This window comes from Cupressus sempervirens, chromosome 10, assembly GCF_028749045.1.
Source record: "Cupressus sempervirens isolate cs-2001-9-10 chromosome 10, ASM2874904v1, whole genome shotgun sequence".
Lineage (NCBI taxonomy): Eukaryota > Viridiplantae > Streptophyta > Pinopsida > Cupressales > Cupressaceae > Cupressus > Cupressus sempervirens.
In genome coordinates, this window is record NC_143127.1 from 972995433 (window position 1) to 973022952 (window position 27520).

General features: G+C 37.9%; 1 protein-coding gene across 2 annotated transcripts in view; it reads right to left on the minus strand.

Annotated features, from left to right (window-relative positions):
- LOC149537226 (uncharacterized) overlaps positions 1-27520 on the minus strand; it is a 214470-nt gene that overhangs the window by 150367 nt on the left and 36583 nt on the right. For both annotated transcript variants that reach the window (XM_089807416.1, XM_089807417.1), the window contains exon 5: positions 4357-4470. In XM_089807416.1, the coding sequence (XP_089663542.1) occupies positions 4357-4470 (114 nt within the window). The remainder of the gene's footprint in view (positions 1-4356; positions 4471-27520) is intronic.

Sequence of the window (27520 nt, forward strand, 5' to 3'; positions counted from 1 at the left end):
TTCCTATTTAAAACTCCAAATAAGCGCCCAAGCTTTGATTTGTTCGATTCTCTTATTTCCTCTTTTTATAGTCTCTATATTTTGTCGTGAGTCCCTCCTTAAATTATTGATTTCATCTCCTCTTTTAATCCCTTAGGAAATGCAATGATGCATCTGCATTAATACAATTTGGGACCCACAAAATAATAAGAAATGGACTTCGGGATAATAGTTTTGAGCTTTCAATTTATTAATGAGCCTTCCACATAACTATCTTAAATATATTAAATGAATATGGAGGCCTTTGAATACTTCTTCTGCTGATGATGGTGACGTGGTTGTGACTGACATCTCATGGTTTGGATGCAATCACTGCTTATACAACCAACCTAATACCTCATGCATCGATTTATGTTGTTCTCGAATCATGTGTTATTGTATGTGTGATTCTTGCTATATATTGCTAGCTAATATGTCACGGCCCCTATTTATCATTGTCTTTGTCTGAAAAACTGTTGACTCCAATTCAAACATTAGAACTTAATCTTATCACTTTTGTCAAACATTTTATTTATACCACCGTGTATTTCCAGAGCCCTACTCTACACATGAACACTGATTCAGATCCTTGTCCTATATCCAACCTTATTCTCCTGCTTTAATTTTAATCAATAAACATGAGTGCTCTTCCAATAGATATAGATATGTGAAATCTTCTCAACATGCAGAAAATCAACTAGACTCTGATACCATGTTGAGTAACATGGGTCATTTTCTGCAAATGTACTAACATTGCCAATGTTATTGATGTGTCCCAAATGCAGATTTGGATCTCATATAAATATGAGAGGAGACATGTCTCATGAAGAGACATGTCTTTAAGGTTTAAGCATCATTTAATTAATATATGTAATTATAATAATTTTTATAATATGTGTATATATATATATGAATATATATATAATGTACATATGTATTATATATAATATAATATATATAATAATATATATTATTATTATGTATATGTATATGTAGGAAATGATGATTTACCAATAAGAATAATGTATATTGAGTCAATCCGATATTGAGTCAATCCGACTGAAGCTACAACTTTAACACAGCCTCCCCTTATATTTATAAGAGGTGAGAGAATAGACGTGCCTTCATGGGACATGTCTGTTCATTATCATAATTAAACTCTTTATATATATATATATATATATATATATATATATATATATATCTTGATGTAATTTATCCAAGTAAAGCTACAAAACATCAACACTCCCTCTTAGCTAGGGAGGATGACCATATATTATCTCAATGTAATATAAGAATGTCTTTGATCAGAAGATATTCAACATTTTATATCATGAGTATTGGTCTTCTAGAATATCGACTATTGATATTCACCAATTACTCAATAAGGTTTGATATCACATCTGATATCATGAGTATTGGTCTCCCAGAATACCCACATTTGATATTCACCAAGTACTCAAAAAGTCTTCATATCACATCTGATATCATGAGTATTGGTCTCCCAGAATACATTATATTCACCAATTACTTAAAAATGTTTAATATTTCATCCGATATCATGAGTGTTGGTCTCCCAGAATATCAAGGATATTCAACAAGTACTCTTTGAGTAATGGCCTTCCAGAATGTTGAAATGCAAAATGTTCACCAATTACTATGAGTAATGGCCTTCCAAAACATCAAGTTGCATGATGTTCACCAAGTACTCTGCGTAATGGCCCTCTAGAATATCAATTTGCATAACATTCACAATGTACTCAAAAAATGTTTATAAGATATGCGCACACGCACCTTCATAATGCTTGCCATATATACATCCACCATGCAAAGTATAATCTATCATGATCTACATAGACATCATAAGATATCCATCATAATAGAAAATTAAGTTATTGTAAGATCATCACCTTTCAATAACTTCTGCAAATACAAGTGACATCATTTGGAAGTTGTCACTTCCTCATGATGTACACAGGGGATAGGCCCATTAAAATCACATAGTCATGAGGTATATTCATGAATCACAATCCTATTGACTACTACAATTTATTAATCACTTGAGAATCCATCTCAACATTGTTCACTCCCTCTAAATCAATATGATCAAGATCACCAAAGGTTTAGTGAATCATACCCACTATTTGCTCCCTCTCTTTCAAGGTTGTCTCTAATGAAATGTCTGTCTCCCTCTGAATCTCAATCTCCCTTTAATAATTATGTATGAATATTTATATCTCTATTTATAAATGGACATAAATTCATACAAACATGAAATAAATTCATAAACTTACCTTTTATATCCTTCCATGTGAACTCTACCTCTCTTCCTTCGAAAACGTAAAATGCATACATTTTCTTCTTTTAATGTAAGGGATGATCTTACTATTGTTTTAAACCTTTCACCTTTTAGTCTTTGATGGCTACAAAGGACTAGTCTTGCGTTCAAATAATCTGTCCTTTATATGTATTTCCCGGTCAGGTGCACATATATTTACTTATGATTTGATGAAGGCAGAACATTAAGAACAACTGACAATCTTCAAATCCATTAATATTCTTATCTTTTGTAGCAAATGAGTCATCGATTTGATTGGAATCATTCTCCATGTTTATTTAAATTCAACTATCCTCATTTGCTGATAGTGATTAAAATATTTATTTGATTGTTGAAGGCCATTTTATGTGTTTCATGGATCGATCCAAATGATTTCATCTTTCTCTATATTGAAAATGACTCATCTTTCTAGTCATTTTTCTGATATATTCCTTGCATCTAAAGGATGTATTCAACTCCATTTAATGCCGATATTAAACACGGTATTATTTCTGATATAAACTTGTTTGATTACCACCATCTGATACCTAAGAAGGCGATTAGTAGATATTAGTAAGTACCAAAAGATTATGTATAAAGGCTATCGACTAGAACATCAACTTGGCTCACTATTGCCATGCTTTTATTTGTCAATCGGCAATTTAAATGGCATGACGATGATTATTAGTAATTGTACTCCTTTGGCCGGTTGAGTTTCCAATTGTAGTTCAGTCTGAGAATAATTGGTTCGATTCAATTTTCAATTTTTCTGTAACATCCCTCTAATGGTTTGAGGATTCTTATCGCTCTCATTAGCTAGTCTTCAACCTCATAGTATTAACCCGTTCTGTTATTTACCGTGCCTCCATTTATTGTCTGTGACAACTGTATGCTGATTGTGTAATCAAAGTGCTAATTTGAATGATTCAGTGCTGCCACAATGTTGCTTTTCATTCCAGATACTTCTTAGCATGTATATTAATCATTGTGTTCTTGTTGACTGTGATTTGGTGAGTAATCTGGGTGACATCACATATGCTCCTCTCTTATTAGCCTTTTTACTTCTCTTAGTTTTGGCTGATGTGGGAAGTCCAGTTATGGGTTGTGTATTCAAATTGCTACTGGTCCTTTTTTATTTCCCTCACGAACTGATATTGTATTTAGTACTTAGTTCTTTGCAACTTGCTGATGATATGATGTGTTGGATGAGAGATAGGTATATCTGCGACTATCGACAGAACTGAAGTCTTTATGCTGATTTATCTATTTTATTTTTCTTTCAACTGCTGGCTATATCCTATCTCTCACTGCTGGTTAGTATGAATTATTCCATTTATTGCCAATCTTCCATGAACTATTTTATGCCTCCTTCCGGGTTCACTATAGCACTTATTTGTGATGTATAGGCAAAGTTTCCTTCCTTTTTTTGTTCTTAAAATTTAAGATTGTAAGATTACATATCACAGGCATGAAATCATTCTACCATGTCTTTTGATTGTTTTATTATATTTGCAGTCCGGCTCTGATACCATGCTGGTTTTCCGGGATCGCTGCAAATGTACTAAGCACTGTCATGTATTTGGTGTATGTTTTCCAACTGCAGCCTCCCCTTATATTTATAAGAGAGATGTCCCTTCATGGGACATGTCTGTTCATTATCATAATTAAACTCTTATATATATATATATATATATATATTGAGGTAATTTATCCGAGTAAAGCTACAAAACGTCAATACTATCTTTTACCTATGTAATAGATCTAATTTATGATAAGGCTATCTCTCATTAATCTCTGAATAGAAAGATTAAAGTTCAAAAGATAAAACCTCAACAGAACTAAACAAGCCAGCAACCATCCCCGAAACAATATTATTGAATAACATCAAAATCAGATGAAAATGCCAAGTGGCTGACAGGAATCGATACATCCATGAATTAAAATGGGTAGGCAACATTGTAAACAATCATGTTTATGTCCACATTTAGATTAATATGATGTCACAATGTCTAGAATCTTACCTTTGCTGCAAACAAAAATGATATAACATCACTAGTATTATCTTGAATGCATTTACTCAATAGCCACGGATACTTCAAAAGCACCTTCCCAAGTTCATCCCTTTTCATACCAGCCTGGAAATTACAAACCTATTATTAACTTTTGAAAGGAAATAACCATAGCTGAGGACAAATTATTTATTCCCTATCTTAAACAGCAGAAAAGGAAAATTCTAAAAATAATGAAGGCTATTACAGATGAAAGAAGTTAAAAGAGACAAATTGGGGCTAAACATCTGTAAATGCTTAGTATAAGACACCAACAGAGCTCATCATTTTACATAATGAAAACCGTAAACAAGTTTTAATGCATTGATGATGTAATAACCTCTACATAAATCTTATAGCAGCTGAATCTATAAACAACCACAGGGAGTTACCATATTATATTGACAATACAAAACTAAATTCCATGTATTTATAATGGCATGCTATCACGTCAAAAAAAAATGAGAATATTTTCCACACAATTTCACCCCTTATATGACACTGCTGAAGGAAGCCAAAGGGGTTTGTTCTCAAATCAGCTACAGAACACTAATGCAAAAATATAACAGCAAAAACAAAGAGCTTTCTAACAGACGAATGCCTAAATTTTTGCCACAATTGAGGGCACAGATCACAGTACTCCCATAGACTTCTTGAATTCCTAGAATACTGATGTAGGAGCATCTGGTTTGAGTGTTATCATGCATGTCAAGAGAAAATTTCCTTGAAAATCTAATTATTCTCCTTTTGTTGGTTGTATGGAAGCTGACAACTGCTGGAAAGTTTTCCTACGCTTTTTGTGGTGGCAATGACAGATATTTAATCTGTAAATAGTAGGGGCAGCAGGCTGCAATAATTGATTCATCTGATCAGGTGTTAGTTATGACTACATTGGAAACAAATTTTGGTGTCCCCATTTTTATGCCTTCTTAGTGTCAGCACCAACTAGCATGATTAGCCTATCATCAGGTTCCCATAGGCTGACACAGTGCATTGGGTGTTGTCAGCATAATCGTACTTGTTGGGAATGGGCTAAGTATTTTGTGAGTCATTTGTAGCCGAGGGGTAAGTCGTTATGTTGTGACAATTGAGTCGCACCCCTTCGGATGGTATATGTACAATCTCTATAGACGAGAGACAGCAATGTTATGTTATAATGTGATGTCCATTGATAAACTTGGAAGAACAATTATGAAATACATGGTGGTTTTCTGATATTCAATTGTATTTTCTTTCTCTGTTATAACTTTCATAATACACTAGTATGCATAAAACCAGTTTCCCGTAGGCGGGAAGTTGTTGCATTTACCGATTCTGAGAAGCAAAGAGTGGATTGCGAATGGAATGTGATGGAGCAACCAATAGATTACGGTGAGAGTAATCGTCAAGAAGACAAGAATCACCAGTTATTCAAAGGTAAACAAGAATTGATGACGGACTTCATCTCAATACTCCAAGCATCTATTGAGACACTAGTGCGAAGAAAAGTTGCACAGGAAGGATCCTAGAAGGTGTCGTCTAGAACGCCCTCAGAGTAAGTCTGATTGTAGATCGTTTGATGTATTGTCTCCCACGGTTGTTGGCACAGACATTCCTGGAACTACAAAACCGACAGGAAGAAATCGACCGCGAGAACCGATGACAACAAGTTCTCAAGGAGTACTACCGCCGAAAGGAAGAATGATGAAAGGAAGACGAGAACAAAGATAAATCCCATGGTAAAGGAAGTATGAAGTGAACCTTGAAAGGGAAGATGAAAAAAGGAGAACACATTGTTATGATTATGTTCATACAATAACATAGATTGTATACAAACAATAAATGAACAAAAGTGTTCTTTGACTTTATCATGTGTTGTTTTCTTGTGGATGCATAAGGAAAATATTTACGCCAAATCAATTAAATAAAAATAGAAATTCGAAAAAAGAAGTAGAGGAGTGAGAGATTACCCGGAAAGCAATATTATTGTAGCAACAAGCAGAAAGAAGGCAAAGGTTCAAGAGACTCACAAAGGGACTACCTGAGGAGGTGGTCGGTGAAGGTGAGGTCGTCAGTAGTGAACATTGTTGATGCATGTTTTATAACCCACCAAACAATAGAACAAAATACCGAAATATCTTATCCTCTCTTGAACAAAGTCTTGTGTATGCTAAGATTGCTAGAAGATCATACGATGTCTCCAAGGTTACTTCAATGTCAAGTCTTGATTGTGGATAAGCTCAGTGGTTGATGTGATTTGCTAATGATCACAAGGGGCCTTACGTGTATCTATTCGAACTCATTTAAGTCATACTGGATGTGGGAGCTATCTAAGGGCCTGCTTGGTTGTTAGAATAGGAATAGAAAAATCGGAATACATTTTCTATTTTCCGTTTGGTTCGTCAATTGGAATAGGGAATAGGAATACATATTCCCATTTTGCCTCTAAAATGAGCTTATACCCATTCCAAAAAATAGTTATTATTGGAATAGCCATTCCTATTCCCAATATGCATTCCTATTCTCCATTCCTATGCCTGCAACCAAACAGGCCCTAAAGGTTTTGCAATAAAGTACTTTTTTGGGTTTTCACGAAATATGCGGAAATGAAATGGGATAGGATTCAGAGATTCTAATCTATTCCTAAGGGTAGTGATGATAATAAATGGTACTCTGGTGGACGAGTTTACCAAGCTCTGCTTCGTCAAGTTATACTACAACTATGCGTGAACTGGTGCAATCTTCAAGGGTTATGCTGAAAGATTTTCAAACCACCAAATACACCATCATAAAAAACAATATATATAAATAATAGAAGTTAAACATATGCATGAAAGGGGTTTGGGCTAACTTTGCACAATGATTTAGAATCACTAAAACATCAAAAGAATGAACTAAAGGAATTCATCAATACACCATCACTCCATTGCAATCACAACACTTTAACTAGGCTAAACTTAATCTAATTGAGGGAATTTGAGAGAACAAGCAAGCACCAAGACACATCAAGTATTCACCAAGCTTCAATGAAAACTCTATTTTCTTAGTAGCTCATAGCAACAATCTCATAAAATCCTCTCGTTACAAATGAGCATTGAGGCCTTTATATAGGTCCTCAATTACAACAGATGGCCCGGATCATGCCACATTAGGCCTAATTAAGGTTAGGGAAAAGAAAAGGAATCTATATTAATATAATAAGAAATCCACTACCATAGTGGGCAATAGATTCCCACTATGCATGCTTGCATAGAAAGAGAGTGGAGTGCAATAAATATCCACTATGCATGTAGTGCCTCTTGTGTTTGCAATCTGTACCTTGTTATATTTTGATCCGAGAGATACTTGTACTCATGTTATTACTTCTACATTGAGATGACCTAGGGGTCGGATGTTATACTTTGATTTCAGTATCATAAATGTTAGATTACTATGTTGTTCGGTTTATCATATTTGCATGATGATGCTATTTTGAGATGACAGTATGTTTTGTGATGATATTTGGTTATCCGGTATTCAGACATATCTCTGATTATGTTATATGTTGGATTTAATGTTATGGTGATTTACTTCATTCTTGCTTTGATTATGCTTTATGCGAACGTGAGTGATGTAAATGGATTATTTTAGTATAATTGAATAAATGGTTAAATTAGGTATTTAATGCATTTATTGCTTCGGCTATGTTATTATATGCAATTGCACTTAATCATGGGTTTTAGTGTGCAAGATTTATATCCCTGGCAGTGGCACATAATCTTGACAATGGCACATGGAGTTAGTGATTCAGTTGTTCATATTTTACCAATGTCGTCTGTAGTCGGAATAAAGTAATTATTATGTTTAGTACTTGTTAAAGCTAGTCGGGCTAGGTAGTTAGGAGGTGAGGAAATGCATCGGTTGGTTTCCAACCAATCGACCCTTCTATAAGTACTTGGAATATTGTCAATGTACTCATGTTGTTTCTGGTATTAATAAAGAAACCATTTCTTCGCTTACTGGTATTGTGGTATTGATGGTACATTCTATGTCTTACTCTATATGTATCTCAATTGTGTTATTTTGTATGATTAGCATATCTCTATGAGCTTGAGTGATATTTCCACTCTACATTTGTGGCATCGTTGCCTAAGTACGAACCTAGAGGTCAGCAAGATGGAGTAATGGAAAGGCCCTTTGTACTGCTCATCAAGTAACAAATAGTGATGGAGAAGAGGACGAAATAACCAAGGAAGATCAGTTGACACGTGATCTGGTGATGGCCTACGAAGTTGTGGTCGATCAATACGTACGAAGGGAAACCCGTGAGAAAATGGTCCCTGAGGGTACGGCACACAACAAGCTTTTGGTACCACCAGCAGTGTATTATCTCCTAAGAGAGGTTCCTCACCTGTTAGCCCACAATTTGTTACGAGTAGAAGAGGAAAGAGCTGAGACACAAAGGGAACGGAGGAGACAACAAGTACTCCAGCAGTTTGCAAAAAGGAGGACCAAGGAACGCGAGGAACGTGAAAATTCCAAAAAGGGAAATAGACAATAAAATTGATTCATGCCCCTGATTCCAAACATATATCCTAGGCAGGTATAAGGAGAAGAAATTGAGGAAGAAGTCACCTTGAGGATACTATGTCTCCAACAGCAGCAGGAGAGACATCGTAACTTGAGGGGAGGACAAGGGGATTCCATAAGAATCCAAGAAGGGTTGATTAGGCATATAATCGAAGGTATAGCAAATTTGGTCATCTAGGAGACACCTTGTGATACAGAAATCCAGAGACACCTACAGGGATAGATCTCTGACAGGAGCAAAGTCAAGAAGAAGAGGATACTTTCAGTAGTTTCTCCTCGAGAGTGAACTTCCAGTCAGGAGGAGGTGTTCCATCGAGAGGAAGTGTTCAATCCGGAGGAGGTGCTCTATCTGGAAGAAGTGTTCTGACAAGAGGGAAAAAGCCTCACATAATGGCAATAGACAAACAAAAATTACCAAGGTTCACAAGGGATGGCTCGGAGGACCCCGCTCACCACTATAAAACATGTATAACAATATGGCAAGTGAACAAAGAAAATGACGCAGCATAATAGCTAAAAGCTTTCCCGGCCACACTAAGGGGCATTACCATTGATTGGTATACTGATTTGGAGGCAGCAAAGAAAAACACATGGAATAATCTCTGCGCAGCCTTTGAGGAAGAATTCAGACTCCTGAGGGAAGATAATGAAATTGTAATGGAGATTTATAACACAAGACAAGGGAAGAGAAAATCCATCAAAGCCTACAGTAGAAGAATGAAAGAGCTGGTAGGGAAACTAGACAACAAACCGGCAGATGGACTAAAGAAACAATGGTTCATTGAAGGATTAACACCGTCCCTTAGGAAAAAGATGAAGATAGTCCCAGCATCGACCTGCATGTACTCGTGCCATGGACATAGAAAGCAAGAGTAAGACTTCCAAGGCAAGAAGGCATGGAAGCGCAAGTGAAAGTTTCGAGGAGAACGAAGAAGAATCCAAAACCATTCAAACCCTGAGAAAAGACTTGAGGCGATTGATAAAGGAAGCAGCAAGGAGTAAAGAAGAAAAGAAAGAAGAGAGAGAACTTTGGTGTACTGACTGTGAAAAAGAAGGCCATACAAAGGGAGCATGCCCGAAGAAAGCATTTAGTGAGATTTGTCAGGTATTGGGGCACGCAATTAAAGGTTGCCCCTACAATTTAAAAACAAAGAGCGCTCAAGTATTCCTGACCCAAGGGGAGCAATCTACACCTCCCTCCACTCTGCTAAAGAACACAAATACAGAAACCTCACCAAGAGGATATAGAAATAACAGGAGAAGAAGTAATAATAATAGCAACAACAGTGGCAATAACAACACACCATGGGGTCCACTCTAGTATGATTCCAAGGGGAGGCCGATGATCCAATGTAAGAGATGCAATAAATGGGAATATTTTGCACAAGATTGTCAAAGCAGAGGCGGACAAAATGGAGGAATATTCTATAAATGGTGTGGGCCAGGCAATCATGAGGATACAAATTGCCCGAGACAAAAAGGGGGTAACTATGCTAGACATTAAAGATCCAAAAGGCAAAATTCTTGCAGTCACCAGGATGCAAGCCAAAAAATTAACCTATCCAGATGCTACTACGGAAATCGAAAGATTTCAAGAAACAAAGAAAGACATTCAAGATAGCATGGGAGAGGAAGGAAAGACAAAGCTGGAAAAGCCTACTTCGGATAGGGGTCTAATGAATATTGTGTGACAAGTACTGAAAACTACTATCCTAGTGAAAATAGGTGATTTATTAGAAACATTACCCCAATTACAGGTAGCACTAACACAAGGGGCAAACCCGAAAGGGACAACCTTAAAGAAAGAGAAGGAAGGAGAAGTACTGATAGAAGACAATACCCTGTTCACCATAGGGATGGGGAGAACACCAGTGGTAGTAGAGATGGAGATACTAGGGTGCAAGCTCTCAAATACTATTGTTGATGGAGGTTCCAGCGTAAATGTCTTATCAAAAGAAACATGGAAGGAAATAGGGAAACCTATACTCTGGCCACCGACATTTCAACTAGTGGGAGCGGTCCAACATGGAATCAAAAGTATAGAAACATTGATGGGACAAAAAGTCATAGTTGGTATGCAACAATTTTTTTTGGATTTTGTGGTTATCACCTTAGAGAAGAAAGGGTACGATGCTTTATTAGGAAGAGGATGGTTGGCTGCAACAAAAGCTACCTATAATTGGAAACGGAACACTCTATCTATTGAGTCCGAAGGTAGAAAGTACATCATAGATCTCAAGAACTAGTCAATAAGTCAGGACTTGGCATCAGACTCCGAAGGAGAAGACTATGGAGGGATGGAACCAGATGAGGAAGGAGTAATTCAATTAGGGGAATGCTCAGAAGACGACACAAGTTCCCTTAATGGATTATTTCACTAGCAAATGGGAGACTATGAAGTTTTTCATGCGAAATGTAACATGTTCGAAGTATAGGAATTTGAGTCGGAAGAACGATACCCGGAAGGGTATACAGAGTATAAGAGGTGGCAACTCTCAACAAGACACTTGCACACATTTTTGAAAAAAAGGTGGAATACGAAGAGGCCAAACTCTAGACTTTAAACCTGGGAGAAGTAGATCAACCTAAAGAAATCTGGATAGGAGATAATTGGGACCCAGTGTTGAAGGCGACAGCCGTTAGAATCTTCCTGGAGTATAAGGACGTCTTTGCTTGTAGGTACAAAGACTTGAAGGGAGTATCCCTAGAACTGTGTCCATCAAATCCAATTGGTACCCGGAGCAAGACTAGTGCAAAAAAGACCTTATAGAATGAATAAAAACTATGCAGAAAGGGACGGAGAAGAAATCACAAAGATGTTAGAAGCAGTGATAATATTCAAAGTACAAAAGAGTGAATGGGTATCTCATATAGTCATATCACTCATGAAGGATGGTGCTCAATTTCGGATGTGTAGATTTTAGATGTTTGAATGTGGTGACAATAAAAGACCCATTCCCCATTCTATTTATTGATAGCATTTTGGAGGAGGTAGCCGGCCATGAGATGTATTCCTTCATGGACGAATTTTCAAGGTACAATCAGATTAGCATTGCGGAAGAAGATAAGCTAAAAACTACATTTGTAGTTGAAGACGAGGTATATGCCTATAATAGGATGCCCTACGGACTATGCAATGCACCAGCCACTTTCCAAAGGATCATACTACATAACTTCGATGGCATGTCAGTGGAGAATTTCAAAGCCTTCTTGGATGACTGGTCAGTTTATAGTGGGCAGGAGCAGCACCTAAAAATTCTTGGGGAATGCATGGAGAAATGTCGAAGAGCAAGACTAGCCCTCAATCTGAAAAAAATGCAGGTTCATGGTGTCACACGAGAGACTTCTTGGGCATATTGTATACAAAGAAGGATTGAAGACAAATCCTGATAAGATCAAGGTGATTTTGGAAATGGAAGCTCCGTCGAATGTAACAGGTATCAAATTATTCTTGGGCCATGTAGGATACTATAAGAGGTTTATAAAAGGATTTGCCGAAGTGTCAATGCCACTGGAGAAATTAACCAGGAAAGGAGAGCGGTTTGGGTGGAAGAAGAGCAGGAAGAAGCCTTCCAAGAACTGAAGAAAAGATTAGTCGGGGCCCCCATCCTCATATATCCCGACTGGGACAAAGAATTTCGTGTCCATGTGGATGCATCCAATTATGCAATAGGTGTCACCTTGGCATAAACAAGGAAGGAAGGGCTTGATCATCCTGTATATTTTGCAAGCAGGCTCTATCTAAAGCAAAGCGTAACTGCAGTACCATGAAGAGAAAAGCATTAGGTATGGTATATGCAATGCATAAATTCAGACATTACTTATTAGTTGCACCCTTTACATTTTTTGTTGACCACCAAGCACTAATGTACTTAGTAAACAAACTAGTGATCCAAGGGAGAGTAAGTAGATGGCTAATTCTACTATAAGAGTTTACATTTAAAATCATAGTCCAGCTAGGAAAAACTCATGTGATTGTTGATCAAGTCAGGAGAAGCCTTGGGCAGTGGGGTGTGTGAGAGCTTTCCACATGCACACTTATTTCAGATCGCAGTGTTACCTCAATGGTATGAAAAAATCGGACAGTACTTATCAATAGCAACCTTCCCAAGAGAAATGCCTGTAGCGGAGAGGAGGAAAATTGTCTTAAAAAGTAGCACATTTCAGCCAATTGAAGGGTTATTGTACAAAATGGGACCGGATGGAATAATGAGGAGGTGTGTCGAGGAAGAAATTCCAAGAGTTCTAAAAGAATCCCATGAAGGACTAGCGAGAGGTCACATGGGACCAGATACTACAGCAAGGAAGGTACTCTTGGCAGGACTCTGGTAGCCAACATTGTACGCAGATGCGAGGGAATGGGTATTGAGCTGCGACACTTGTCAGAGAGCAGGAAAACCACTAAAAAGGGACTTCATGCCACTATTCCCGTCTCAACCTCAAGAATTATTCGAACAGTGGGATTGGACTTTGTGGGTCCCTTACCAGTAAGCAAAAGCCATCATGTAAATACATACTGGTGGCAACAAAGTACCTAACGAAATGGGCTAAAGTAAGGACCCTTCCAGACAACACGGCTCTCAGCATGGTGAGATTTCTATATGAGTAAATAGTCACAAGATTCGGGATTCCACTCCAGCTGACAAATGATAGAGTACATTTTCTGAATCACACCATTAGGATGACAAGTGAGCATAAAAATTTTCATTCCTTCTCTAGTCCTTATTATCCAAGGGCAAATGGCCAAGCAGAAGCCACTAACAAAGTAATAGTAGCAATCTTATATAAAACTTGTGGAGTAAACGGGCAGGACTGGGAGGAACGAATTCAGGCAGTGATCTAGGTGTACAGGACTACATATAAGGCCACTGCGGGACACACTCCCTTTCATCTTATGTACAGACTGGAGGTCGCGATGCCAATGGAACATATAGTACCAAGTCTACGGGTGGCAATTCAAAACAGATTGGGTGATGAGGAGAGCCTCAAGGAAAGACTATACACTTTACTCAAACTGGACGAAAGGAGGACACTTGCTCAATGGAGAGATGGCCCAGCAAAGGCGAAAATTTTGGCATGACATACATTTGCAGAAAATGAATTTTAAACAAGGGCAATTGGTACTAAGGTATAATGAAAAAAATGAAATAAACCTAAGAAAATTTAAAGTCCGATGGTTAGGACCATTTAAAATATTAAACATAAAGGAGAATGGGGCAATAAAGTTATCTACTCTAGATAATAAAACTACCAGAGACCTAGTAACTGGGTCTAAGTTAAAAGCATATGAAGAAAGGAATAAACGGGCAAACAGCTATTTTATAAGTACGGAAGGAGAAAAGGACCAAGTCAAAAAAGCAAAAAGTGATTAAGGAGAAAATGTTAAACCTAGTCAATATAAAGAGACTGAGCCACAAACTATTACCCTACTGAACATAACAGTGGAGGAAGCAGCAGCCGTACATTCTGCACCAGAGGAAGAGGAAGCAACTGTACGAACATTCGTACAACAGGAGGAAAGCATGGTCGTATGAAGACATTCTCAGCAAGGCAGAAAGGTGTTAACCGTATGGAGGGAGAAGAGAGTATAGGCGAAGGACATGCGGCAGGTATCCGTACGGAAGACATCCATACGATAGGCATCTGTATGTGGGGCTTCCGTACGACAGCCAATAAAGGAAGTACGTGAGGCATCCATACCAGAGGCAAAAAGAGAAGTACGACAAGACATCCTCAAACAGGCATCCGTATGGCAGATTTCAGTATATGGAGCTTCCATATGGCAGGCAATAAAGGAAGTATGTGAGGCATCCGTACAGAATTTCGTACATGAGGAGTTCGTACAGTGAAAACCATCTGTAGGGCAAGAGGCATTAAAAACAGTTGTACCTGTCAATTCCAAGACAAGAGAAAGTTCAGGGCCGTACTACACACGCTTAGTCCATACCACATTGCCACACGTCGAAGTTTGTTACAAGCAGTCACATCACAGGAACGACTGGTACAGGTGGCATATAGAAATAGTTAAAGAAATTTTGGAATTGACGCACCAACACAATGGTGAAATTAAGCATAGGAAACCTAAGCAGAGCGAACATTATTGATTCCAAAAAGAAGAAACCTATGGTACTGAAAGCAAAGGAGATAAGGAAGATGACAAAAAGTAAAGGGAAAATGGCACAGAAAATCACGGCTGAGAATATCACGTTTGAAAGTGATGGGAAGCGAGTGCAAACCCTAGTGGGAGGGAGAAAGCAAAAATGGATCATCCTCTGAAGAAGGCGTTGTGCATAGCAAAGATAGACAAAATAATTTTCATGCCAATTTTTGAATTAAAAGAGTTTGAACCTATACTATGGAATTTAATCACAGGTTATAAAAGATCATGTCATAGATCTATAGTACAGTATTTCCAGAAGTAGGTGACAATTTGTTATTCAGCAGAAGAAATAAGCAGGGTTTTTGGAATTCTCAATAGTGGGCAGGCACTGGAAAAAACCCTTATAACAGTAGAAGACAAAAAGTGGTTGAAACTAATGTGCCAAAAAGATCTTCGTCATGTCCCCATTAGTGGAGGTAATTTGATTTAATTAATTTAATTAATTAAGTTGTCCAAAATAATGAATATTTTATGAAGATGACTAATTAATTATTTTAATTAAATAAATAAGTGGTATTAAGTTAATTATTTATAAAGTTATCAAATAAATAAATATTAAAAGATAACTTTATATTTAATTAATTTAATAAAGTGACTTGAATTATAAAATATTTTATAAAGTCACTTAATACATAAAATAAAATAATGTTCTAGAAGTTTCTGGAGAAAGTGGAGAAAAAGAATATATAGGTGTGGAGGGCTCATTGTCTGTCATCCAAGTTTATTTTCTCTATTGTGTCTACTTGAGCATTTGTGGAGCTTGAAGGCCTGCAAGTATTCAGGTTAATCATTGGGAACGATACCTCCCAAGTGATTGCATAACTGAGGAGGTGAAAGATCTTCTGAAGGGTTGCCCTTTGGAAGTGGCACTCAGCCATTTCAAGTTGAGCTTAATTTGTATACTCAGACTTACTTGAGGGTTTGAGTTTTTTGTTGCAAGGGGAAAAAAAACAGTCCGAAAAAGCAGATCCGAAAAAGCAATCCGAAAAAGCAAAGCAAAAAGGCAGCATTAGTAAAAATTATTACAGCCATCTACAATCAAGTTCCTTTGGATATTTCATGCATTGTTCTTATCATTTAGATACATATTAGAAGGTAAGGCTGTAGGTGAAAGTTTGTATCAGATTTAAGCATTATTCTTGTGGATGTAAGCCAAGAGTCTTGGCCATTTCATACTAGCATTGTAGTTGACATTTTATGTGCAATAAAGGAGCCATAAGTTGCTGGTCTGACATAGTTGTAATTGAATATGTATTTATCATTCATGATCAGCTTATTAGTTTGCATGCCAATTGTTTGACAAAATGTCAATTGGTTGTAGGTTCACTTTTTGGCATAAATAATGTTATATTTTTGCATACCAAGTGTTTGTATTAATGCCACTTGGCTATAAGTGCATTAACGCCATCATAGGTTGCATCCAAAGTGTTTGTCATAATTACTATTTACTGTAGCAGCATATTGCAAGTGGTTTTAGTTACATATTTGCATTGAATAGTGTTAAAATAAGTTGCACATTTATGTTAGGTCATTGTTTAGTCAATCTTGAGTCTTCTTGCAAAAAATTCTCATTGAAGAAAGAGTCATTAAAGCAAACTGAAATACTATATCAGTTATATGACCCTTGTATGCGAAGTGTTTGATAAAATTTCTCAATTCAGCATTAGAGGTTTTTAGTGGCCTATTGGTAGGGGTCATTACAATCTTACAAGTCTGGAATGGAAGGAATTTTGAAGAACAGTAGGGGTCTCAAGAAAATTTACATTGTAAATAATGAATGGCGATGTATTGTAGATTTGGTGAAAAATAAACTCACAACCAATAGCCGCACTTCAGACATTGCCCTTTGGATATTATCCGTAGTGGATGGACTGTATAAAGGACAGGCGTATAACTGAGCTCAATTTTTTTCTGACAGACTTCGGGAATTCATGGAGTTGAAATAAAAAGCTTTTTGCATGCCCCATCATGTCATGGCCTTATTCTTGGAAGCAGTATAGACTCAGGTGACCAACGAGCACCGAGGGACGTTGATACCAGCTAATAGGGTGGAACCCTACACGCCTGCTATGACATACTGGCTCCATATGGATACCATAAGTATAGGATCTCACAATGGGGGTGAACCAAAGAAAAAGAAACCAAAACAAGCAATTGTGGTTGAGAGACTCAAAGAGGATGAAGAGGACAAAGAAAGTTCAAAAGAGGAGGGCAGCGATACGGTCATCTTCCCCAAATTCACAGAAGGCAGAAATCCGCCTAAGTCACCTACACAAGACTCTACGAGAAGTTACTTTCTTACCACCTACGGAGGGGCCTCTTCCAACTGGAATATCCAAATCTCCAGAGATTTACCATAACATGACTAGTGATCCCGAAAGATGTAATGACCCTCCTCAAATCTACTCTCAAAAAAATGTTGATGAAAGCTCAAAGAATTTCATCAAACAATTCACATGCAAGGGACATATGACTGATATGGTATTTCAGCTGGCTTTAAATGACTCTTTTTCAATTTGCATCAATAAAAATCTTGTGCTAGAAGACTCCAAATGGACTACACAATGGCCTAACATGAGTGTGCTACTAATTTTGACAATATTCAGTGCATATATATGATCTAAGCATGAGAAATGTACACCTACAGCCAACTGGCATTTTTACAAACAGTTGGTGTACAAACTAACTAGTTGATAAATAATGATATTGAATTGCTTAAATGACACCAACAACTATTATCTTCTTGATTTGCAATGAAATTTCTAATACAATGCTCATGAAATATGGCCAAGACTTTTGGCATTTACATGGATTACAAAATGATAATGTTGGTATAATGCACATTTACAGCTGAAACTTATAACACCCTAAAAAACAATACTAATAAAGGAACCTGGTTGTAGAGGGCTGTAATAATTTTCTTCAATGCTGCCCCTTCTGCTTTGCTTTTTCGATTTGCTTTTTCAAACTGCTTTTTCGGCCTGCTTTTTTCGGTTCTTCTTTTTCGTATCTGCTTTTTCAAACTGCTACCCTTTTGGATCTCAAGACCATATCTTTCAATGGCGTCAAGATTTCCAGCTTGAAGGGATTTCGTCCTTCAAACTATTGAGACATAATCTCCAGAAAATTTTCCAATTTCTTTGATATTTCCCAGCATGAATAAATGAGAGCTATCCTCTTCCTCTTAATCCCTTCCTCACTTGCTCCACGCTCTCGTCTTGTCAATGTGGGATAATACATGAGTTTTAATATTACTTTTTTTTCCTTTTACAAAGTCCATGTATGTACTCAAAAGGGGGACTCTTGATTTTTTTATAAACTGACTTTATGAAACATTATAATATTTAATTTAAATAGTCACTTTACCGTTGTAACTTCGAACATTAAAATAATATACCAAATAAACTCAAAATCCCACATATAATAGCTCATCAGAAAGAGTCCAACAAAACGCATCTCATCCTGTCACTGAAAATTGAAGGCACTGCATCCCCCTATTGGCTTACTAAAAATAGTAAGTCTTTCTGAAAACCCAACAAACGAACTCCGTTTGGCCTGTAATTAAATTTGACTTGGCCAAATAACCTCAGGATCCCTTTTGAAGTCCTGGTTAGCCCTCGGGACCATACAAGAATGGGCTAACGACGACATACCTCCAAACTGGCTAAGTGGGGGACATTGCAAAAGACCTACTACAATAGCTATTCCCAAACCAAATCAGGCAAGAGTCAAGGAAGGAGCAGGCGAAAGGCAACAAATTCAGACATGGGGGGCTTCCAGAATATCACTTCTGAGGATGGTGCCACTAATCTATCTGGAACAGCACTCTTGTACTAAAATAATAGATTTGAGATGCCAGACAAAGTGTGCGCATAAAGTGAGGTTGCAAACACCTCTCAGCCCAAAAGTAGTACATCTAGTTGCTCTCGTGGTACAACTAGTAGGAGCAAGGGATAAATAGCCAGGGGATATACACACTCAGGAAAGTATGATGGACGTGGCTATGGCAGATACGGTCCTGGAGGACGGGGACAGGTTACTCAAGGAAGAAGGCATGGTGTCTTCTCCTCTACAGGCAGTTGTTGAAGAACAGGTAGAGATACAAAGCGAGCGTGGGGAACCCCTGGACAGGGCTTCTTTTGCAACGAAGGAAAAGTTGTTTCTCACCAAGTTGCATGCAATGGAGCATTCTACCAGGGAGCTCATGAAGCAGGCTAGGTCTTGGAATTTGGAAGTTGTCATAATAGCAGCGAAAGTATTGCTCACATTTATGCAGACTAACTACCATACAAACTGGGAACTATTAGAGTAGGGTGAATATTCAGAGGACATGGACAAGCTGTTCTATCATTTCTAGTGGACAGGAACAATCGCCGCCTCTCATGGAGCCCTTGCAGCTATGGAAGTTGCCTTTTGCGAAACTTTCTTGGAACTTCAACAAAAAAAAAGCCTGGTTAAGGCATGGGGGCTGGAAAGGCAGAATCTTCAATATTAATGGGAACCCGAAAAAATTGCAATGCAAGAAGCCTGAAAAATAGAGAAAGTTGAATTGGAGAGCAAGATTGCCACAATGGAACGGGATTTGCGACGGCTACAAGGAGCTCCAAGCACAAAGATGTCCTCCCATCCTCCTTGATGTCAAAGTTCTTTTTGTTGTTTTCATGTTCAACAGTCGTCTAGAAGACGACTTCTTTTTTTGGGGGGTAGATGTAGTCAGAATAAAGTAATTATTATGTTTAGTACTTGTTAAAGCTAGTCGGGTTGGGTAGTTAGGAGGTGAGGGAATGTGTCGGTTGGTTTCCAACCAACCAACCCTTCTATAAGTACTTGGAATATTGTCAATGTACTCATGTTGTTTTTGGTATTAATAAAGAAACAATTTCCTCGCCTAATAGTACTATGGTATAATTGGTACATTCTATGTCTTACTTTATATGCATCTCAATTGTGTTATTTTGTATCATTAGCATATCTCTGTGAACTTGAGTGATATTTCCACTTTACATCATCCCTATATGGTTGACGTATCTTATTTAAATGTTTAAATTAAAACTTCCGGTGATTTAATAAATCTGGACTCATTTGCATTATGTGATTAGACCAGTAAATGTGTCTGTGCATTTAGAGTTTCACATTGTCATTAAGTTGTTAAGGAAATTTTTGTGATTTTGGGTTTTCGAGCTTTATTTTAATTGTTTTTAATTTCTAGCAGCTTTGCGATAGAAGAATTCCAATTACTTGGAATAGCCTGTTTTCATTTGGGTCGATTCGGGGTTTAACTAGGTTGGCTGGTTATTTACCATAATCGATTATTCACTCGAAAAGTGAATAAGTATTGAAAGAGGAAATGAATTCCTCACTTCCCACTTTTGGAAATTGAAAATTTGAGAGCTTTTTCCAAAATCCTCTTCTAGAGGATTGCTTTTCTGTTCGTTGTGAGAGCTACAAGCGTGGGATCTTCGCGAGATCAATCTCATTGGATCCAGCTCGGGGAGACCTTGCTTTGCCATGATTTTTGGCAACTTCTGCGGGTTATTTATTTTACTGTGTTGATTCTTGTTTCTGCCCCTTTTGTTGTCAAGTAGGGCTCCCTCGTTTTTGTGTTTCGGCTCCGTTTCTAGTTATGTTTCTTGTAGTTGTTTGTTAGGAGGCTGAGAACTAGTGTTCCCCTCCATTTTTGTTTGTTGGTTATGCTTGGTTGGTCGGGTATGAACATTTTCCCAATTTTCGGGAAGAGGGTTTGGGGTTTCGCACTATTATGTTGGTCATTTTTGCATACGGTGTCCGAACCCAAATTTTATTGGATTTTTGTGACTTTTGTACCCAAAGACCAAATGGGTTTTTATTTCAAAGTTTTTGAGTTTTGGGATTTTTACCTCGATTTGTGTGTCGCCCAGTTTTCTTAGATTTTCTTGGCATGATGTTGGTCGTGGACTTAGATATTTGTGGGATGTCAATCAGACCACTATTGCACTTTTTTATTGCATTGGGATGTGTGTCGCATACATACTCCCGACTTTATGTTCGGTTGAGTGATTTTGTATTTGGTGTTTGTTTTGGTTGCACCATTAGGATTCATGTACAATCCGAGCTCCCAGATAAAGGTCAGTTGAGTGATTTTGCTATACTTGGTAATTTTTCTTGTGTTCTCATCCAGCCCTTGTTTTATGATCTTCGTGATGGTGGTGCGCCACACACGAGCACGTGCGCATGCATTTGTCAGGTGACTTGCAAGGCCCGAACTCCCAATTGTATTATGGTGGAGGTATGTTCATTGGGGTTAGGTTGGGAACTTGCATTGCCTTTGGGCACTCATCATGTGATGAGCATGGGTATGTAGGGTAGGCATATGAAGTGGCTTCTCTCGTGTACCCTGGCCCGAAAATGGCCAACAAGGTAACGTGAAGAGATTCTAACAAGTGATAACTAAATTAATAAATGGGTACTAAAACTTAATGAAAAGATAAGATTTTAAACACCTGGCCTCCCGAGGGAGTTGATCGAACGTGTGTATCTAGCCTCCTGAGGGAGTTGATCAAAGGCATGGTATGTGGCCTCCTATAGGAGTTGATCGAAGATACTTCCCAAGTCTGGCCTCCCGAGGGAATTGATTGAAGGCTTGAAGTACTTGCGCTATCGATGGCAAGTAATGAAACTCCACTAGACCCCTACATAGTTATCTATAGAGGGTCTAACCAGTGACCTGTTGTACTTGCATTGTCTCATGATCTTGGTTTCGATCATCTTTACTGTCTAGCGTGAGTGTTAGCCATGGACGTCTATTTTATGTGTGTTTGTGGTTAGATAATTATCTCCATCAGCAAGGCGGGAGTGGACCTACGGATTTCACGTGGTTGGGAGGTGTAGCTACCTATACCACTATTGAGGACCGATGTACAGAGACGGTTTATTGTCCCAGTGCGACCGTTGCTAGATGTTTTCACTTGATGCTTTGGGTTCCGGAGTTCTCTTTCTTGTGATTTATGCTTTCATTAGAATACTTAGATATCACGTTTAGATGATGTTAGTTTATTTGACCCATTCCCTTATTCTAATGTTTAGGATATGATTAGATGATGTTATTTGCTTAGTTGGAATATCTATTGCTTATTGGATTCGCATGTTAGATTTCCTGTTGCTTATGATGTTATTACGTTTTAATAATGACGTCCTCATAAGATAGCTCCGACTATCTAGTTGGCAGTTTGGGATGTTATGCACGAGGGATGGCTAGGACCTTCGAGGTCTCATGATGCTATTATGGTTGGGAGGAACTAAGCATGAGTTTTGTTATGTTTGTTCATTGCGATGTTGCTTTCAATTTATTTCCTTTACTGCTATGTTTCAGATGATTAGATGCAATTTCCATCTTGTAGTTATTGTGCTCGAGTGTCTAAGCCTCGATTTGTGGATCTGGTAATCTCCAATGTGGAGGAATAGTTTTACCTTCTTTTCATCTTAGTTTTCCTTGCTTGCTGATGTGATCTCTCGCACAAGTGTGAAGTTTTGCGTGACTGCGTTTTCTTGTGTGGCTCTCTATGTTTTTTCGCATGGCTTTTTGCATTTCCTCACATGGCTCTTTGCACTTCTTCGTGTGGTTCTTTGTACTTCCTTGCGCAAGCCTTGACACCAGTTCTGTGAGTTTGGTGGTTGGGCCAAGTATTCCTTCGCGCGAGAGGGCAATTTCTCACGTGGCATGGTGCATTTCCTTGCGTGAAACTGCCATTTGTGTTTTCTCTCATTGAAAACAGGGGGCATCTCCAATGTTTTTTGGAGAACGCGATTAGGTGATTTGAATACCCTTTAAGACTACTTGAATTACCATGCTTCGACAGATCGGAGGTTTTGTGTTATGTTGTCATCTTTGATTTGTTGTCATCTGTAGTTGTCATGTTGTTCAGTAGTGGCATTTGGAGATCCGTTGGTGATTGGATGGTTGGTTAAGTCTTCTGTTGCGATCTTATTGATCCTCGTATGTTGTATGCCGTGTGCATCCATACTTGTTTTTTTTTAAATCTTGGCTTTTATTTATCCTTGTTCCAAGGATCCCCAAGCGGGGCATTAATGCATGTCCATTACTCGTTAAATGCTCAATCTTCCTTGAATAAATTATTCTTGATCCATTCTCTCAATACATAGAAGTTTGACTTGGAGACCTTAATTCTTCATCAAAGATAGTTGGATGCCATGAAATGATGATGGAGACCATGTAAGCTCAAGTCCTTTCCAACTACGTCATTTTCTAAGTAAGATCCAACTTTGACTGACTTTTCTGAAAATCTCTCAAACATTCTCGTCTTCCATGTACTTGCTTGGAAACTTATCTCCTTGAAATGGATTAGAGTCCCTTGCTGATGATTATGTCACTTTAGAATTTCTTCATATTGAACTTCCATCGCCATGTTCTTGTATTTTTGAATTTGAACGTTGAATGTCTGGGACGGGATCACTCAGTATTTGGATGTCTTTGGTGTTGGAACTAGAATTTGGGACTTGAGAAACTTTCTTGAATTTTTAGAACTGGAGCTTTCTCCTCTGCAAAATAGAAACAAGCAATATAAGAATCATGCAAAAAAATTCAAAATGAAACATATAGACCAATTACATATTCTCTGTCTCTCTAGAAAGATATTTAGCCAAATTTTGACTACTTGTAATTTACTCCATGAATGAGAAATTTTCCAAAACTTAGTCATTTTCATTTTTCCATGAAGGAGAAATTTCCAACACTTAGCCATTTTTTCTTCCATGAAGGAGGAATTTCCAACACTTAACCACTTTTCTTCCATAAAGGAGGAATTTCCAACACTTAGCCATTGTTTCTTCCATGAAGGAGGAATTTCCAACACTCAGCTATTTTTTTTTCCATGAAGGAGGAATTTCCAACACTCGGCCATTTTTCTTCCATGAAGGAGGAATTTCCGACACTAAACCATTTTGTCTTCCTTGAAGGAGGAATTTCCAACACTTAGCCATTTTTTCTTCCATGACGGAGATATTTCCAATACTTAGCCATTTTTCTTCCATGAAGGAGGAATTTTTGACACTTGGCCATTTTTTCTTCCATGAAGGAGGATTTTCTAACACAGCCATTTGTTTTTTCATGAAGGAGATATTTCCAACACTTGGCCATTTTTTCTTCCATGAAGGAGAACTTTCCAACACGGCCCTTTTTTTTCCATAAAGGAGGAATTTCCGACACTTCGCCATTTTTTCTTCCATGAAGGAGGAATTTCAACCACTTAGCCATTTTTCTTCCATGAAGGAGATATTTCCAATACTTAGCCATTTTTTCTTCCATGAAGGAGGAATTTCCAACACTTAGTCATTTTTTCTTTCATGAAGGACAAATTTCCAACACTTGGCCATTTTTTCCAAGATTTCTAGTTTTCTTATCAGCAGAAATTTTGAGTGGTCATGGATTTTGTCCATAATGGAAGAATTCCGTAGGAACCATTTTTCTCCAAGGTGGGATTTTTTGAGTGATCATGGATTTTGTCCATGATGGAAGAATTCTGTGACAACCATTTTTCTCCAAGGCGGGAATTTTTGAGTGGTCATGGATTTTGTCCATGATGGAAGAATTCTGCAACAATCATTTATCCTAATGCTTTCATTCCTTTCCACTTTTTGAATATTTCAAGGGTGATTCCAGACTTAACCATTTTCTGATCGGCTGTCTTGCTTGCTCATTTGTTTGGATATAGAAATAGATACACTTTTGTCTCTTTATCAACTAGAGCTCACTTGTTGCCAAAACAGAGCTGCCAAAAATAGACTTTCTAAAAAATAGTGAGTTGTCCCAATGTCAAAATAAGGTCAATCCAAGTGAAATTTACTAAAAATAGACATTCTAAAAATAGAAAGTTGTCCAGACATTCAATTCTCATACAATCAAATAGTTTCCATTCTCGAAGCCACATGGACAACACTCTCCAAACTAGGCCAATTTTACCAATTCTCATTTTAAAGAGGGAACCTCAAAGGACCGAGCTGAAAACTACCAAGAACTAAAGCCAAAAGGATGAGACCAACAGCAAAAGAGGGGGTCCCTATTTGTAATGGGGCGATGGTGTAAAACCCCACAACAAACACGATGAGGAATTTTGCCACCGGGAAGAGTGGAATGGTGAGGAACACTGTGAGGTGAGTAGTGAGAAGAATTTTATTGAGGAAACAAGAAGTCTATTTGGGAAATTAACCTTAACCCTACATATGGAGGCAAGGGAGGCCGGAAGGAAGGCAAGGGAAGAGGACGAGGGTAGAGAAGCCAGGGGTATCAGTGCCCCCACGAGTATCAGAGAGACAACAGGGCACAGTATCAGAGAAAACTACCAAGCTTGAACACTCCCAGTAGTTCGGGGACACTAGGTGTAGGGGTGCCAGACACTTCCAGTTCCAGGACACCAAGTTCGGTCGTACCAACACAACCAATACCTACACAACCAATTACCATGGTGCAAAAGAAAAAATTACCCAGGTTCATGAGTGACAGGAAGGAAGATCCCATTCGACATTGTAAAATGTGCGAAACGATTTGGACAGCCAATGCGGTAACAAAACAAAATGACTAGATAGATAAGACAATTTCCAATGACCTTGCGTGGAGTGGCCATCGACTAGTTCTCTAATGCAGATAAAACAAAAAAATGGCAACATGGGTAGACCTCAAGGAGTTTCAAACGGAATTTTGACTACTCAAAGACAATAATGAAATAGTGGCTGAAATTTATAACACTAAACAAGCAAAGGATGAAACTGCTTGAGGATATGGTCAGCAACTGAAGGAATTAGTGGGGAAAATGGAAAGCCCGCCAGCGGACGAGTTGACTAAATGTTGGTTCATTGAGGAACTAAAGCCTTACCTCCAAAGAAAAATGAAAATTGTACCACCGGCATTGTACACCGATGCTTACAATAGAGCGATGGACTTGGAAAACGAAATAAAAATGACAAAGAAGAAGAAAAGTAAATCATCCTCTGACGATGAAGATTCTTTTGATGAAAGCAGTAGTGAAGAGTCAAATAAGAAAATCCAAGCCCTCCAGAAAGACATGCTTCGCATGATGAGGGAATTCAAAACGATGAAAGGGAAAACCAGCCAGAGTTAGAAAGGCGAGCTATGATGTACGGACTGTGAAGAGGAAGATCAACCAACTTCCTCTAGTGATGGAAGAAAGAGCTAGGTGAGCTGAAATGTCAACCAGATGGAAGACTTTCTAGAAACATCTCATCCTCCACAATTAGTGTCATTGTCCAAGGCTTCAACTCTCCCTTGTCATCGTAGAACATTTCTATCAGATGTGCTTGGCCCTTCACCAAGAACCTTTGTGTTGAATCCCAAGGCTTCTACTCTTTAGCCTCTTGTGAAATTTACTGCTTCCTTTGTTCCCTATTTTAAAATCTGACTTTTCTATCACTAACATGCAATACTAATATTTGGTTTGTTTCTTAAACCTCCCACAGCCTGGCAAATCTTAGCTCCGGTACTGTAAAGCCCCAAACTAAATGCATACTGAACAAAAAGGACCTGAAATATTTCACACACAAATTATTATTTTGTTTTTTTAACTTTATTCAGAAAGATCCAAAGTATTGAACTGCACCCCCACATCTTATACCCAGCATGTGAATTTGACACCTAACTTTGCAGCAAATTTGAATGCTTCTTTATTTCAGGACACTTCGCAATCTGCAAATTTGAATTCCTTGATAACTGATGTCACTCTGTATGATTCTGTTATCACTCTGCACCACAAACTACTTCCTGAAGATTTTCACCCCCATGGCTTCTGCTCTCTATCCTTGGGTGACATTTTAGGCTTCCTTTGTTCCCCAAGTTGATATATGGTTTATATCACAAACTCATATTAATATCAATTTCGTTTGTTTTTTGTGAAGACCAAAATAAAGCACACATCACAACAAACCCTAACATACCCAGAACTAATACAAAAATAATTTGATTTTTTCAATATTATGTTCAAACACACACCTGAAATTCTGAATAAGGCTACTCAAAATTTTTGACATGATGTTCCGATAGACATCAATCTGAAACACTTTTCAAGCTTCTGAGTCAATCTAAATTTTGATCTACTCCTTCAGCGTTCCTATCTTCAAGACAGACTGATTTGCCACATTGGAAGGGTTCCATATCCAAATGCCATCCACTGATGTAACAGGTATCATAGTCCTGAGAATAAAAATAATATTTATTTTCAAATTTCTTAAATGTCTTTTTTCCCCTTCCAATGCTGCTTATATACTCCATGCTTCCTTAGTCATACGCAGTCCAATCTCAACTTATTGCAGTCTGACAAACAAGTTTCTTCCTTAATCGATGGCAATTCACTGAGAAATCCATCCTTTCTGACTGACCCTAACTGACTCACCTGCCTTATTTCCTTGTTTAACTAATTATAACTA